Source organism: Gobio gobio, assembly GCF_949357685.1.
Source record: "Gobio gobio genome assembly, chromosome: 15".
Lineage (NCBI taxonomy): Eukaryota > Metazoa > Chordata > Actinopteri > Cypriniformes > Gobionidae > Gobio > Gobio gobio.
The window spans coordinates 27,572,105-27,590,190 of record NC_137108.1 but is presented as its reverse complement, the minus strand read 5'-3'; the positions used below and the strand labels follow the sequence as shown (position 1 = coordinate 27,590,190).

The following is an 18,086-nucleotide window of genomic DNA, read 5'->3' as shown; positions in this document are numbered from 1 at the left end:
CTTCTTTGATAAATACTAATTTCTTTAAAATATTGTCCTTTTACAGTCTGTCTTTTCTTCTTTTCTAGACCACGTGACATCCAGTGGTCACGAGTGAACGACACTCTTCCCGAGAGGGCGGAGAAAACGGCCAACATTCTCCATATGTCTCGCCTCAGCCAATCACACAACGGCACCTACCTCTGTCAGGCGCATAACAATTATGGCCGTGCAGCTGACCACTACACACTGCTGGTGTACGGTAAGAAAACGAGTGTCCCTGGTCCCGTGATATTAACACTTACCCCTTCCACACTACAATAAAGTCCACATTTTTGCATGTCTTTCATGAAACCTGTTTCCACACTGCTCAGAATTACAAAACAACTCCAAATGTATATGCATAAACACCTACACTTTCTTTGCCGCTTGAGAACAGCGTGGGTTCTTCGTAGCTACAGAGGTGGTTTACTGTGGCTTTGGATGTGACAAACTCATCTTGTGCTCCCACCATGGTGTTTAGTCCTCCCCCTCTCGTCCGGGTCTGCCCCTGGTGGCTGTTCAGTGTACTGCACCCTTCAGCTGTGGCTGTAGACCTGCAGGATACGTGATGTATTTTGAAAGAGTGCAAGAAATGAGATCCCCAGAGGTCTCCCTCCTTTCTTTCTCTTTTTTTCCTCTTTTTTTCGCATGGTAACGACAGCCATCAAATACGCACGTTAACGAGGTAGCTCGGAGAGCGCAGGTGGGTGGGAATGTCATCTTTCATCCCGCTTCTATCTCTCGCTCCCTCTATTTTTTTCTGCTCTTTCTATCCGAGGTTCTGTGTAGGTGAAGCTTTGAAACACCCCTGCACTTCAGAGAATGTCCCAGGAATCCTTTTCTCTGCCTGTTTATTCTTCCTTCCTTTATTCCTTCCATACTTATTTTTTCCTCCCTTTGATTGTTTCCTCATTTGTTCCTTCCTTTATTTGTTCCTTCCTTCCATCCTTTGTTTCATCTGTGTTCTTCCTTTCTGTTTCTTCCTCGTTTTGTTCCCCTTCTTTTTATCTTCCCTCTTTTCCTTTATTGTTTCTTTCTTTCCTTCCTTACTTTATTCCTTGCTTTGTTCCTTCTACCTTACTCCTCCCTCTGTTCCTCCTTGTTCCTGCCATCATTCCTTCCTTTCTTCCTTTGTTTCTTTCTTCTGCCTTTTTTATCCCTCCATTTCTTTCTTCTCCCTTTCTTTCACCTTTCCTTCTATTCTTTTTTCCTTCCATCCTCCCTCTCTTCCTCTCTGCTTTCTTTCCTCTCTTTCTTGCTATCTTCTTTCCTTCCTTCTTTCCTTCATTTGTCTCTTTCTTATTCTGTAATTTCTTCCTTAATTTTTTTATTCTTTCACCCCTACTTTTCTTCTTTTCAAAATGTCTTCCTCTATTTTTTCTTACCTTCTTTCTTTTATTCCTCTTTGTCCCTTCATCCTTCCTTCATTCATTTCTTCCTTCCAACCTTTCTTCCTTCAAACCTTTTTTCCTTTCCTTCTCCTCCTCTTCTTTCCTGCCTTCCTTGCATCTGTCTTTTCTTCCTTTGTTTCTTCTTTCCTTCCAATGGTTCCTTTTTCTTTCTCTTCTCTCATTTAGTTGTTTCCTTTACCCCTTCCTTCCTTCCTTCCTTCCTTCCTTCCTTCCTTCCTTCCTTCCTTCCTTCCTTCCTTCCTTCCTTCCTTCCTTCCTTCCTTCCTTCCTTCCTTCCTTCCTTCCTTCCTTCCTTCCTTCCTTCCTTCCTTCCTTCCTTCCTTCCTTCCTTCCTTCCCTCTCCTCCCTCGCTTCCTTCCTATCTTGTTCACCTTTACTATGTTCCTTCCTTCTTTCATTTGTTTCATCCTTCTTTCCTGCCTGCTTGCCCTCCTTTCATCCTATCTTCCTTCATTCCATCCATCATCCTGTTCTTCCTTAACCCCTCCCTCTCCCACTTCCTTTCTATCTTTCTTTCACTATTCCTGTTCCTTTGTTTGTTTCTTCCTTCCTTCCCTTCATCATATCTTCCATCCATCAATCCATCCTTCCTTCCTTCCATTCATCCTGTTCTTCCTTCACTCCTCCCTCTCCTGCTTCCTTTCTATATTTTTTCACTATTCCTTTGTTCCATCCATCCATCCATCCATCCATCCATCCATCCATCCATCCATCCATCCATCCAGCCTTCCTTCCTTCCTGTTCTTCCCTCCCTCTCCTGCCTTGCTTCCTTCCTATCTTTTTCACATTTACTATGTTCCTTCCTTCCTTCCTTCCTTCCTTCCTTCCTTCCTTCCTTCCTTCCTTCCTTCCTTCCTTCCTTCCTTCCTTCCTTCCTTCCTTCCTTCCTTCCTTCCTTCCTTCCTTCCTTCCTTCCTTCCTTCCTTCCTTCCTTCCTTCCTTCCTTCCTTCCTTCCTTCCTTCCTTCCTTCCTTCCTTCCTTCCTTCCTTCCTTCCTTCCTTCCTTCCTTCCTTCCTTCCTTTGTTTCTTCCTTCCTTCTTTCCTGCCTGCTTGCCCTCCCTTCATCCTATCGTCCTTCATTCCATCCATCATCCTGTTCTTCCTTAACCCCTCCCTCTCCCACTTCCTTTCTATCTATCTTTCTTTCACTATTCCTTTGTTTCTTCCTTTCTTCCCTTCATCCTATTTTCCTTCCATCCATCCATCCATCCATCCATCCATCCATCCTTCCTTCCATTCATCCTGATCTTCCTTCACTCCTCCCTCTCCCGCTTCCTATCTACCTTTTATCACTATTCCTTTGTTCCATCCATCATCCTTCCTTCCTTCCTTCCTTCCATTCATCCTGTCCTTCACTCATCCCTCTCCTTCCTTGCTTCCTTCCTATTTTTCTTAATTCCTTCTTTCCTTTCTCTCGTTGCCTCTCCTACACAGAACACAGACCTCCCCATTTAATGTGTTTGTGTGGGAGTAAATGAACAAGATTTGGTGTTAACTCTCAGCGGTATCAGCGTATTTAGGTTTCATCCGCTGGAAATCCCATGCTCAGTGCAACTAAAAAGAGAGAAATGGCTGACTGCTGAAGGCTGATAGAGGATGAGGGAGAACTATTGAGATGATGAGTCAGCAGTCACAGTGACACGAGAGGGTGGAGGAGGGCTAATCTAAATATCTTGCTGCTTCGCACTGACAAACTTTTTCCCATTGATTTATTTTATGTCTAAAGTGACCATGAAGTGCAAAATGAGGAGCAACCAACCAACCAATATGAACAGAATGACGATTATAAACTGAAGGTAGATGAGAGAAAGACAGAATGAATCAGGCAACAGAGAGCAATGGAGAGAGGTGACGGAAATGAGGAAGACAAAAGGACAGAGGAGGAGACTTTGTTTTTTCAGAACTTTCGCAATTTGCGCTGACTGATATGCAAGTGTGTATTTACCACATGGCTCAACAGGTACGCCTGTCTGTGCTGCTTTATCTCGGTCTGTCTGGAAACTTTTACATTTGCATATATATTTGTTGCATACTTTTTTCTTTTACCACAACCATTTTTTATGCGTTACATTTTTATATTTATTTAAATGTATCTGTGTGCTTCAGGTTAGAACTGTTAAATCTGAACTCACTTGCATTGTGGGGAGCATCCAAAAGTCTCCATGAGGAAAATGTCTTAAACATGCTAAATAATGTGAGTTAGATTCTGTGAGTGTTAGATTTAAGGTGCGAGGATAGAGAATTTCATTAATTCACTATACAAAAAAACAATAGTCAATAGAAAGTCCTCACCACAAAAAAAAGCAAATATGTGTGTGTATGTGTGTGTGTATTCCTCACCTCTACATATGCAGCTTGTCCCAGTGGTCAAAGGGTCAGAGGACATTCCCCTGGAGACATGCTTATGTAAAACAGCAGCAGTACTTAGCCATGATGGACCTTGCTGCCGATAAAAGCCATTACAATCAAACAGCCTCAGAGAGCCACTGAGATTGAAATGAGAGAAGAGAAAAGGAGGGATGGAGAAAGAGATGGAGGGAGAAAAAACAATGCTCGCAGGAGAGAGAAAAAGATGTAGCGCAGTAATGAGCTGTGGCTCTAATTGGGAGAAAAAACATGGGCACTTAATTAATGAAGTGAAACTTAGGAAAAAGAGAAGGAAGCGTGAGCAAGAGGGAATATAGTAATTGAAAATGTCATTTTTTACCTTTGGATAGTCATGACAGGAATATTAAGCAAGGCGAGTTAAGGAGTGTGTCGAGTTGACGACAGAGACTTGGCCTTTAAACGGAGAGGGGAGAGGTGAGAGACTGGGATTTACGGACTCCGTAAACAGAGGATTATAACACAACTTGAAGATCTGCCACTCTTTCTTTCTTTGATGGCATAATGTGGGACAAAGCCCAAAGTCCCAAAAATGTAGAGAACATTGCTGACGTGACTCACCCAACCATCTGTGTGATGAAATGTTTATCAGCTTCCAGCCTGAGCCATAATGATGTGCAGGAGGAAGGAAAGAAGAAACGCCTTTTAAATGATTGGTTTTGGGAAAAGTACAAGAAAACAGAGAAATGTAATGAATGAGAAAGTGGTAGCACTGAGAAATAAAAGAGGAACAGGAAATGTGATGAGAAAAAAAAGGATCTGAGTGATGGAATAGGGCAACCAAAAACGGAAATTCGGTCATTATTTACTCACCCTCATGTCATTCCAAACCTGCATACATTTCTTTCTTCTTAAGAGCACAAAAGAAAAGTTTTTGAAGACTGCTTTCCCTGCAATTACAATGAATTGCGACTGAAGCTTTCACGCCTAAAAAGGATGCAAAAGCACCATAAAAAAACATAAAAGTGATCCACATGATATGTCTTTGAAAGCGAAATGTAAAAATCTTTGTTTGAGAGGCCGACCAAACCAAAGTCACCCCCCCCCCCCCCCCCAGTGTGGTCATGAGACGACTAGTGTTTTTTTTATTTGTGAATTAATCATTTATTTGATCAGTGGATTTGGAATATTTTCAATCGTTTCACAAAGCATACTGAATGGTTTCCAAATTTAACTGATTAAATTTGCAGCGGTTCTAGTAGGGATATCAATGAATCACAATGTGAATTTTGGTTAGTCTCTAACTCGAATCAATTTTAAGGCTACAGAAGACTTGAACGCATCCCTGAAGTGTCTGCAGAGGCCGTGCCAATTAGACTCCCCCTGAAATGCCTCATCGACATGGCATCCTCAATAAACCCGTCTCCGCTGTGATGACTCCGATCTTTTGACTATTCCTAATATGACCTCTGACCTGTAAAGTTGCCAGAATAATAATCATACACTGTTGGCCAGAGGAGAACTGGCACCCCCCGACTGAGCCTGGTTTCTCCCAAGGTTTATTTTTCTCCATTATCCCACCTGATGGAGTTTTGGTTCCTTGCCACTGTCACTGTTGTTTTAACCCAGCAATTGGGTTGTTTTAACCCAGCAATTGGGTTGTTTTAACCCAGTTAATGGGTTGTTTTAACCCAGCGGTTGGGTTAAATGTTTGCTTAAAACAACCCAATTGCTGGGTTAGTCCATTTTCAACCCAACTTGGGTTGTTTTTAAACCAGCATTTTTTAAAGTGTACTTAACTAAATTAAATACATCAACTAAATAACTGATCTGCCCACATTGTCACAGTATGATAATTGAAATGAGCTAGATGACATCACCGTTTTCTCCAGAGTGGCTGTGGCAATCAAATTCTGTTGCATTATTTTCCTGTTTAACACTGTGAAGCTGCTTTGAAACAATCTGCATTGTAAAAAGCGCTATATAAATAAAGTTGACTTGACTTGACTTGACTTGGAAATAGTCACATGGACAACATTTATGAAACTTTTATGGTGCTTCTGTGCCATGTCTGCCAGTCCTTGTTTATGGTCTGAAAAAATTCTCTATGTTCTAAAGAATAATAGTCATACAGGTTTGAAATTATGGTGAGTAAATGATGACAGAATTCACATTATGGGGTTAAAGGAGTAGTTCATTTTAAAATTAAAATTAGCCCATGATTTACTCACCCTCAAGCCATCCTAGGTGTATATGACTTTCCCATTTCTGATGAACACAATCGGAGTTATATTAATACATATCCTGGCTCTTCCAAGCTTTATAATGGCAGTGACAGGGTCCATTGAGTTTGAAGCTCAAAAAAGTGCATCCATCCTTCATAAACGTAATCCACACGGCTCTGGGCTGTTAATAAAGGCCTTCTGAAGCAAATCGATGGGGTTGTTAGTAAAATATCCGTATTTAACACGTTGTTAAGTAAAATATCGAGCTCCCGCCAGACCGCCTTCCATATTCAACTTGTGCAGAAAGTGTAATGCCTCTCACAACTTAAGACGCTTATGCTATATCATACATCACGCCAGTGACACTTTTTTACGTACGTTGAATACGGAAGGGGGTCTGGCATAAGCTAGATAATTTTACTTTATTACGTGTTAAATATGGATATTGTTTCTTACAATTTTCTTTATTAACCCCCTGGAGCCATGTGGAGTAAGTTTATAATGGATAGATGCACTTTTTTTGAGCTTCAACCTCAATGGACCCTGTCACTGCCATTATAAAGCGTGAAAGCGTCAGGATATTTACAGTATTAATATAACTCCGATTGTGTTAATCAGTAATAAGAAAGTCATATACACCTAGGAGGAGCAAATCATGGGCTAATTTGCATTTTAAAGTGAACTACTCCTTTAACTGTGACTTAAAAAAACACTTTTAGGGGAACTATCCCTTTAAGAATCATGTTTGAGGGATCTGTCCCTTTAACATCCCTGAAATGTTTTAAAATGTGAGATGTTTTGCCACTGAGGAAGACAAGAGGTTGTGAGAGGAGAGGAATGAGAAAAATGATTAGATGCCCTCTTCTTCCTGAAGAGCCAGGGTGGTCTCGGGATATTGATCTGTGTCTGGCTATTGATCAGTCTGGTACCATGCGGTTAATCCCTCTGAGTATGAAGGCCACACACATACGCAACTGAAAACTTGCTGCTCTTTGTTGCATAAAAAGGATAGACCCGTATGCATAGAGAGTAGCTGCGAGCCAGCAACAGGAATGAGATGGGTCGAGAAAGAGCGATGAGGCTAGTGCCTATATTAGAGGTGTGGAGGATGGTGAGTAGAGCGGTAAGATTGATGATCTTTGGGATGGAGGGATTGAAGATTACAGTGTGTGAGAGAGAGAGAGAGTGCTGAGCCCGGGGTACACGGTAACTGCAGTATTTTGCAGCGGTGAGGGATGAAAGGGTGGAACAGGAAGCTACTGCACCCTGCTGGCTGGAGATGTTACCCGCAAAGAGACCCTTGACCCTGGCAGAGGGGTGCAATTCATGAACAACATTGTTCATCTCTTGCTCACACACTTATACACTCATATACACACTGACAGGCCACATTTTGCATGTTTTCCCCTGCATGTGCTTGAATGTAGCTGCAGTAGTTTGTTTTTAACTTTGTTGTAATGCCATTCCCTTGTAGTGTCTCTCCCTCCCAACTCTCATCCTGCCATCACTCACCCCATCCTTCCATCAAAGGAATACGAAGGTAACCCTTCTTCCATTATCTCACCTCTCACCTCACCTTACCTCACCTCCTGTACTCCTCATTCACTTCCCTTCCATACTTTAGGTTCACGTGAGGACTGCTTTAACATTTCTTTCTTTCCCTTAGAATACAACAGGCTGTTTTTTACTGTAGCTTTTAAAATATGTAAAAACCTTTGTTGTGATTGGCTAACCTCTTCACATGTGTAATAATGAGTGACAGTTTTATTACAGTGCTTGCACAATGAGCAGTGTCATTTTTTTTCTCTCTCATTCTTCGTCTTCTACACAAATTTCTGCATCCATCATTTTTATTTTCTTCCTAATTTATGCTGCATTTTCACTGGTTGTGACAGACTATAAAACCAAAAGTCATTCATTTCCAAAGGAAAGTCATACTGCAGCTGCGTGGAGTTATGATCCTCTTTGAATGCAGGATTTTTGTATCCGATTTGACAGTATTTGACATGATCCGTCTAGATGTGATATATTAGATTCAAAACTTTTCAGTAATTTTGTGACTTTATCCAAAACACCCTCTACTTTGAATGGATGCTTAGAAATTGAAAAACTATGTTGTTTAACACTATAGCCTTGAACAACCCATATTATGCTTTCTATGTTTTGGTTGTTGTAAAGTTTATATGTGCTTAAAAATGGAATACAGTTCACTTATTGACTTATGGTGCATTCACGGCATGTTAATAACCGTAATTTCACATCCTCAAACTCGGAATTATGCATTTCCATTTCAACTCTTTAATAGTTTAATTTGAGCATTTAGCAGGTCATTAAATCTATTTAAATCTGTGCTAGCTACATTAAACGGTGCTGTGTCCTTCATTTATTTTCAGATTAATCTTGCATTATTAAGGCATTTACAATAATCAATTATTGGAATTAATAAACAAAAATATTTTGAGATAAGTACTTTACTACATTTTAATGCTAAAGTCAATGCAATTTGAGTGTTTCCACATGACATTGCAGGGGTCAAATGGTACAATCTCTCAGAAAATTTGAAATTAAAATTAAATAAGTTGCTATTACAAGTTCTATGTCGGAATCTTAGGCCCCGTTTACACTAGTGCATTTTTGTTTCAAAGCGTATAACTTTTGCTACGGTTACATCTGTCGTCTACACTACTCCGACGTTTTTGAATCTCAAACGCTGCAGACCCCGTTGTAGTTTGAAAACTCCAGGGTTGCGTTTCAGTGTAAATGGACTAAAATGGAGACTTTTAAAAACGATGCTGTGGCTGCCCACATTATGCTACAATAACAGACCAGGGCTTCATTTCCCAAAAGCACTGTACGTCTAAGTTGATCGTAAAGACCGTTGGTGGCTATTGTATTACAATGCTTTTGGGAAACGCAGCCCAGAGTTGTCGGCTCTGTAACATACCAGCCTCGACCACCATGTAAACAATAACACAGAGACAGAATCCATGCTTTGCTGACTTTGTGGTCCTTTTTAGCAGCCGTTGTGTAGTTATTCTGTATTGTATAATACTGCAGCTGTCTACATGCGCAAGAGGCAACTGTTTACACTTGTACACGCATTCCCAGTGTGCATGAACAGTCATGTGCCATGGGTTTTCGGTCGTACAGTGTAGACAGAGATCGTTTCTGAAAGGTTTCTGAAATCGTTTTCGAAGATGAAAACTTACTAGTGTAAACGGGGCCTAAATCACGTTAAAGTGGTAGTTCACCCTGAAATGAAAATAAAGCCATCTTTTACTCACCCTGCTGTTGTTCTAATGCCCTATGTCCTTCTATCTTTTTCGGACCTCAAAAGCAGAAATTTTAAAAATAGTCCTGCACGTGTCCTTCCTATAATGGCAGTGGATAGCGACCAGGCTAAAACATTACAAAAAATGTATACAAAAGTATCACGCAATGAGACGCCGCCATATATGGAAAGTGTTCAGGAGGCACACTATAAGATTTTGCGAGAAAGAAACAGTATTATTCAGTCAAAACACTGAGCTCGGCCGTTACTCTGAGCACGCTCCTGTGAGAGTGCCGAATCGTCAGCAGGCGCCGGCGCTCATGCTTACTATAACTCGCAGTGTTGTCATGGCACCCAGGATAAGCTTTATTTTCATTTCAGGGTGAACTAACCCTTTAATTCCGACATGGTGTGAACGCATCTTTGCCATGATTTAAATTGAACTGACTGCAATGACATCACTGATTTTTGCATACTGACCTGCAGTTGGTATTTTTTTCATGCAAATATTTGCAGTCTACTTTGTGATAGTTCTGTTCTGCCTGTAAGTGACTTCAAGCTACAAAGACAGGGCACTAGGCACAGAAGCTACCTTATTTATCCACTATATTGCATATAACTGTCAATCTCTCCCTTTCTCTCTGTCTTTGGTTTCAAAACTTTTCTATCGCTTTATCTAAAACTTGAGCATTTCTTTGTTTGCTACCATGCAAGCGCTGTTATTTCCTTCACGAAATGCAAATCCAGTTTTTTTTAATTGTCTTCCACCTCAACATATGCAAATTCTTCCCTGACGGCTCTGCTCCGATGCTTGCCTTTAAACCGACTTTGTTCCATATGTTTTCTCCGGCTAAATTGCCTAACTTCTCATCTTCTCATTCATGTTTTCTGATTTATTAATGCTCCTTAAGATGCGTGTGCACACACTCCTATTGTCTTCCTAGTGCCCTTGTCATTTGAAGCACTAGCTCTGCTCTCCAGAGGATCTATTCAGCTGCTGTGCCATGTTTTTCATTAGAATTTAAGAGTCTGTGCACAGATGAAACAACACATGCTGAAAGAGGGTGAGAAAGAGAGCACAATGACCCCTTAAAAGAGGCCCAGCTCTACAGCAGCATCGCTTGTCATTCATGATGTTGTGGGATGTGAGGTCAGGTCAGACGAAAGCCCTTGATCATCCCACCTGACAGAACTACTGAGAGACTTGACTGTACTGCAAGACATCAACACGCAACACTGCACAAACCTCACACCTCAACACACTGACCTGCAGAAGAAGATATCAGATGCATTTTCATTTTGTGCACTTCAAAGTGCACAGTCATTGGATCTATGACTTTTTTGCTTTTCTTTCACGCTCTCTCACACAAACCTTTTTCATCAGTCTCATTTCTTTTTCTTTCTCTTGCTTTTCTTCTTTCGGAATCGTATTGTTTGCAGTCTCCAATAGCCAGCAAGAATTGAAGGGGTAAAGACTATGTTTTCCGGAACAGAGTGGGAGAGAAAGAAAATTGCAAGTAGAAGCAGAGGTTGTGGTCTCTTTAATGTCACATCCTCAGCGCTGGGTGGCTGGTTCCGTGAGGCGGGCAGCAGCGTTAATTTTTCATCGTCTCTGAAACGGTCTTCTAATGAAATGTTACTCAACAGCCTGTTCAAAGGCAACCTCCCTCACTCTATATCTCCCACTGTTTCTATAGCTTTTGAGGTGAAGTGTGTAATTTTTTTGATGTTTAATACATTTTCTTATCCCAGCTTAATGTGCAGAGACAACTGTAAGTAAGCCATTTGTAGGTTTATTTTCCCCGAAAAGTGTAAACACTGGGGCTCAGTGGTGAAAGCATTGTTCTGTTTGTTTGAGAATCCTAACCAGCCCCACACGGCAACATCAGCTCATCCAATGATGTGATTTTGGGGGCGGGGCTATCGGTGTGGCTTACCAATGGAAAAACAGGGGAAGTGTTTTTCAAACCTAATATTATTACACAGTACACACTACCAGTTTTTAAAAATGTTATTTACTCATTCAAGTGGTCATCTTAAAGCTATATGCTATTCTAAGTAACACAAAAGAAGAGCTTTTAAAGAATCCTTACACAGGTCCAATGAGGATTCATAGTAAACATGTTCACTCAAAAATTAAAATTAATTTACTCATCCTCACATCTGTGGAGGATAAAGAAGATATGGACACAAAGCAAGTAAATGGTATGCAAAACTGTTTGATTATTAACATCTTATTCCACAGATGTCATACAGGTTTGTTAAATGATGACAGAATTTTCATTTTTGGGTGAATTATCCCTTTAAAAAATAGAAATAAACTATAAATTAGAGTGAGAAACAGACTGATATTTAAGTAATTATTCACTGATAATCTTCCTGTTAACTCAATAATCACTGCAAATGGATCATTGAGTGAGTTGAACTCTAGAACTGGATCAAACAACAAAACTGAACACAATTCTTTTCAATTAACTTATTGATCTATTTCATAAATTGGACTTAAGGATTTGTTCAAATCACAGTTCAACTTACTAACAACTCACTGATGATATATGATCAGTGAATAATGACTAGAATGTCAGTTTGTTCAAATGGCTTCAGAAGACTTGGAATATAGTGCACGAGTCATATTGATCCCTTTTATTTTTGTAATAGTTTATAGGCTTTTTAGTCACAATTTGAACATAAAGGTTTTTAGTTAGCTGCATTAGTTAACATGAACTAACAATAAACAATATTTATCCAGCATACAAATATATACAATTTTAACATTTACATTAATATTAATAAGTTGCATCTGTTAACATTAGATAGATTGCAATGTGTACTAAAATGAACATAGAAATACAATAATTTAACTAAATTAACATGATCAAAGATTAATAATTTCTTTAAAGGGATAGTTTTCCCAAAAATGAAAATTACCCCATTTACTCACCCTCAAGCAATCCTAGGTTTACTTTCAGAGGAATACAATCAGAGATTATAATGACAGTGAATGGGGGTTGAGATTTTGAAGCCCAAAAAAGTGCATCCATCCATCATAAAAGTATTCCACATGGCTCCGGGGGTATATCTTTTTGATATAAGAGAAGAAGAGCATGTGTTTTTTGCCCAGCCCTATTTGTTTGAACCATGAGACCCATTAAAGCTTGCGCTAATCCTATATCCTACGTCACACTCCAAAAGAGTAACCCTTGACGCAGTGTAAGTTGACTTGTGTAGGCTCTCTGCCGGAAGCTAATTATTTTAGTTTATACATTTTTAAATATGGATATTTATCTTACACAAATGCATCACTTCGCTTTGCTTCAGAAGGCCTTTATTAACCCCCTCGAGCCATATGGATTACTTTTATGATGGAATATATATATATATATATATATATATCTGTATATTTATATATCTGTATATTTATATATATCTCCGATTGTATTTGTCTGAAAGAAGAAAGTCATAGACACCTAGGATGGCTTTAGGATGAGTAAATCATGGGGTAATTTTAATTTTTGGGTGAACTATCCCTTTAATGCTCATTTTTAGGTAGGGAAAGCATGATCTAATGTTCAAAAATGAGACCTTATTGTAAAGTGTTACCTTTTAAAATGAGACCTTATTGTAAAGTGTTACCTTTTAAAAGCTTTCAGAGTTTGCCAGCCGTGGTCAACAACTATTATTGTAGTTTTGTTCCATAGAAATAAAGTCATTCAGGTTAGGAACTAAAGAGGGTGGCAGAACGGTGACCATATTTTTCTTTTTTGGGTGAACTATCCATCAGGTACTTTTCTTATCTGTGTTGTTGACAATTGCCCTTTAAGCAAACATACTTTTCTTCCCCATTCTTTCTTGGCATTGTTCTCATTTTGTCTCACTTTCTCTCTTCTGCTCTTTCCATCTATGTGTTCTCTCTATTTCTCTGTCTCCATGTCTTCTATTTTTCTTTTCTGCCCACCGCTGTGTGGTGTAAACAGGTTGTTAAATATTTAAGGAGTCCAGGCTCATATGTTGATGGTTCAGAGTGTCTCTGCCTCTCGCTGTTTCCCATCTTGTCGGAAAAACTTTATGGTAGACGCCACACACAGACTCTGATGCCATCTTTCCACTGCTGTCATTGTCTCTTTTAACTAAAAAAATCCAACACTGTAAAAAACAATCCTGCTGTTTTTACCACAAAGAACTGGTAGCTGTGGTTGCTAGAATAACTCCATACAAAATACAGTAAAAATGTCAACCGAACAGAACAGCCTGTACATTTTACAGTATAATGTATAATATATATATATATATATATTACACAAACACTTTCGTTCACACAAACACAAAACACCATCATGGTAACACACATGACACTTGAATAATGCTATAAACATTCATTAAACAATAGAAGATCTAACAAAACCCAAATGTGCATAACTAATAACCAAAAATATTAAGAAACATTATTTTAAGCAAAATACCTTCAAATGCGAAGTGTCAGGTAGGGAATTCTGGGAATGTCAGTTTACAGTTTTTGGCTGTAAATTATACGTTGATTTATTCTTTTTTACTTCTAAAAACAGCATTTTACATGTAATGTCCGGTTAGACCTTTTACAATTTTCCCCTGTATATAGTACAGAACTTACTTATTTTACAGTCACAAGTCACTTTGAATTGTTTTTAGTTCAAATGCTAAAGCTAAAACTCTTCTCTTTGTGTTTGTGTGTATCTTAGACCCTGGAGCAGTGGTGGAAACCCACAGTGCTGTTCCGTATGCAGTGATCGGGGGCATCCTGGCTCTGCTGGTCTTCACTGTCATCTGTGTGCTCATCGTCACCATCTGGTGCTCCGTCCGACAGAAAGGTGACCTCCTCTCTCCTCACACACTTGACCTGTGGCGAAACAATGACATGATGCACCTCAGGAGAGGGATGTAAAAAAAAATATCTAAGCAGTAGAGAGAGAGTGAGGGAAGATAAATGCTGGTTCACACTCCACCAATTAAAATCAATCAGGTTAAAACATTTATCCAGTTTGTTGGTGTTTGCTGGTGCAGTGAGAGCCATCATTAACAGACAATTGAAACATAACTGTTGTAGGTGGTGATTTAAGGTTTGGTAGAAAAGTGATGGTAGAAAGTAGAGATTATGCTATACTGTTTTTTTTATATCAGTGAGCAGAACTGTCCTATGTTATTTTCATGTGACGACTATGAAGATACATTGAGTAATATGAAAATACAGAGCAAGATGTGAGGACGAACTTATCACATGGTGTTTGTTATAGGCATGTTAGTTTTTTTGTTTACTTTTTCTGAGCCACAACACATTCAAATTGTGTTTTGTATATCTGCTATTTTACATTCATCCAATCAGAATTAAGAGTATTCTGTGATATAATATTAGTTATAAACACTACTATACAAAAGTTTTGGGGTAAGATTTTTTTTTAAGAAAGGAATGCACTTATTCAGCATGGACGCACTGAATTGATCAAAAGTGACAGTAAAGATGATTATAATGTTACAAAAGATTTCTATTTCAAATCAGTGCAGTTCCTTAAGTAGCAAATTGGCATATTAGAATGATTTCTGGAAAATCAAGTGACACTGAAGAGTAATGGCTGCTGAAAAATCAGTTTTGATACTCAGGAATAAATTACATTTTAAAATATATTAAATACCCACTCCTTTTTTTTAATCCCCATAAATCATAAGCAAGTGTATCAGAATAAGCCGTTTGCGGATTCAATGCAATGTGACGTTACTTGCTGTTTACGTTCACAGACATTACCGTCTGTGTTTGTGTGAAATTTGTGTTTTTGACAACCTTGTGTGTATTTGACAGTTTAAACACAATTAGAGAAAGAGAGAGAGAACTTAGTTTAATACTCACAGAACGCCCGTCTGACATGCAGGTTTCTGTGCGCGTTCTTCGGATGTACTGTAAGTGCTCAGAAAACCATATATCAGAAGTTTAGAGTGATACGCTTTTAAATTGCATGCACATTATAAACTGAAGAACTGCAACGTGAGCATGACCGCTAAAGAGATGATAATCAAAACCAAACAGATGTTTTTGTTTTTGGCAGTATCCGAGGCACCAGCTGTACAGGCTCTGCCTTCTTCTGGAAAGCGGGGTGGGGAGCAGCAGCTCATTTGCATTTAAAGATATAAGCACGAAAACAGCATGCTTTTTCCTTCCACTCAAAAATGGGCATTCCCATTATTATACCATACAACATATAATAATAAATGATCTGTGGGGTATTTTAAGCTGAAGCTTCACAGACCCATTCTGGGGACACCCTGAGATTTATAATACATCTTGTAAAAAAGGGGGGGCATAACAGTAGCCTGGCTCCGCCCTCCTACATACTTCCGCTCAATTTTTATTTTCCTTCAGTGTTCTCAGGTTTTCTCCGGTCAAATTTTAACCGGTCCAATCAGCAAACAGAGGGAGTGGCTGAGAACGATGACGTTGATGTCGTGTGCTAGTTTGAGATGACATACGTCACGACCAAACGTTGGCGATTGGTTATGGCAGATCCAGAGTGTCTCTGGGCAGATCCAATAGTTTAAAACTTCAACGGAGTACCCGTCTTCAAGGAAGTTAACGCTTGTCAATGGAGAGTGGCCAGACTCTCTGTACAAATTAAATGTACGAGAGTCTGGTAGGACCAGGTTAGCATAACAGGTCCCCTTTAAAGAAAATTATTTTACATTTACAATAATATATCACAATATTACTCTTTTTACTATATTTTGAATCAAATAAATGTAACCTCATAGAATCTTACTGACCCCAAATTTTTGAACGGAAGTGTTTAACAAATATAGTTAAAATATAAATTTTACTGGTACTTTGTTCCATTTCATCTTTTGTCTTCTATTGAAAATGTGCCCTTTGGTGAAAAATAAAAAACCACCAAAAAAGAAAAATACTATTCAAATTTATTATGAAATCTAAGTTATTTGACATGATCTTTTTGGTTATGGACCTGTTGTATAAAACCAATATCACTAGCAATCCTGCTGTAGATTTTGATCATGCCGCCCACCCGGGTGGGGATGTAATGGATTAGTAAAAAAGAAGGAGAGAATAGTTGATGTTAGGTTGTGTGTTTCTGAGAGCACACGGAAAGTTTAAATTAAAAAAATTTCAGAGGAAAGAAGGGAGAAAAAAAAGAACTGTGCCAGACCTGTGATATAAAGATGTATAGCCCAGGGAAATGTGGGTACGGGCCTCATGTTTAATTGCCTTTTTTCGTCAACCGTATCGCGGCGCATCTATAAAGAAAACTTAATTACCTCGTCCCTGAACTCTATAAGAACTTCTGGTCATCTCTGTGTGTCACAGTTTCCAATAAAGATCACGGCAACCCGCAAATTGGGGCGGAGGAAAAGGGCTGGGAGGAACCCGACCCCACCTGCCAATCAAAGTCAGAAGCAGTTAGTTCACCCATCGGTGCAGAGACAGAGAGCATTAGGGTTGATCCTGTCTAACCTTGGGGTGCCTGGAAAGGCAGAATGGAAGTGATTAATCTTAGGATAGAGGAAGAGGAACATTACAGCTCTGATGCATTGTCTTTGTCCCACGCGGTCCACGACATCACTGCTTTTAATGACCCCATCAGCCTCTGCTGTTCACTTGCATTTTAAGAAAGCAAAATTGCACATACATAAGATCGATTTTTTTAATTAAACTGTCGTGCAGGTGCCATAGAGTCACTTCTGTCTTAGTTATTTCAGTTATTTGTCCCTGAGCCACAGAGGCAAAACCATTGTGTCATATAATGATGTGAATAAAAAGGTTGCACTGTACCATATCGCTGACTGTGCAGTAAAATGTCAGAGGTGATTATGCCTAATGAGTTTTGTGATTAATTAAAAGTTGATCTGCATAAGTTCCCCCAATTACAGTAGATGACTTTTGCTGGCCCTGCAAACGTGATTCCAGAGAACAAGGTTTAGATATGTAAGGTCGATGCAATCCAACACGACAGCATCAATCCCCAAGAGCCAGTTTAGTTTGAGACATACTGATTGATGACACTCAGGGATAGGTGAAGAGACAAGGGACATGCAAAAGTTATGTTGCCTTATATGCATACAAATGAGAATATATTGAGAAAACATTAAAGAAAAAAATATGGAGAGGTACCAGGACTAGGCTTCATGTGGGGCTATTGTTATTGCTAGCTAAAACTAAAAGTATTAAAAAAAACACATAAAGCTGAAATAGCATATAAATACTAAATGAAAACGTATTAAATGAAATCAATTTAATTGGAAATGTTGCCTTTGCTTACTGAGAAAATAAGTTTAAGTTTTTACTAATATGACAAACTGAAATAAATATAATTTAAAGCTAAATAGAAATAACTAATAAAACTAATAAAAATGACAAAAGAACAAAATGACCAAAAAAAAAACTAAAATGAAAACTGAACATCTACAAATAAAAACTAAATTAAAATATGAAGTAATATATAAATAATATTAAAATAAGGGAAGTTTTTATATCTCAGTAAGGTTTTCAAAGTCCAGTTACAAATGTGTCAAATTTCTTTGTGAATTCTGCTGTTAATAAATGGTGTATACAGAAGTGAACATAATAAAATAAATTAGTGCGCATGGTTAGGTTATCACATTTTTATGGATTAAGTTGTTGCGTGTTTTAATTGTTATTTAAATATTCTCTATTTATGTGATTTCATTTGTATTTAATTTATCAAATAACATTTTTTAAAAACCAAACAATGGTTTGATATTTATTTTGCGTTTTGCTGTTACATTCATTTTTTTTTTGTTTCATAATTAGGGGTGAATAATTATTGTCTCAAAATTAT

General features: G+C 38.7%; 1 protein-coding gene across 4 annotated transcripts in view; it reads left to right on the top strand.

The window, feature by feature from the left end:
* Window positions 1–18,086, top strand: part of cadm4 (cell adhesion molecule 4) — a gene marked incomplete at its 5' end in the record, with an annotated part of 181,897 nt that overhangs the window by 157,503 nt on the left and 6,308 nt on the right. For 2 of the 4 annotated variants that reach the window (XM_079836365.1, XM_079836364.1), the window contains 3 exons: window positions 69–241; window positions 7,459–7,524; window positions 13,971–14,099. In XM_079836365.1, coding sequence (XP_079692491.1) covers window positions 69–241; window positions 7,459–7,524; window positions 13,971–14,099 — 368 coding nt within the window. The remainder of the gene's footprint in view (window positions 1–68; window positions 242–7,458; window positions 7,525–13,970; window positions 14,100–18,086) is intronic. The other 2 variants (XM_079836367.1, XM_079836366.1) reach the window with 1 other exon arrangement.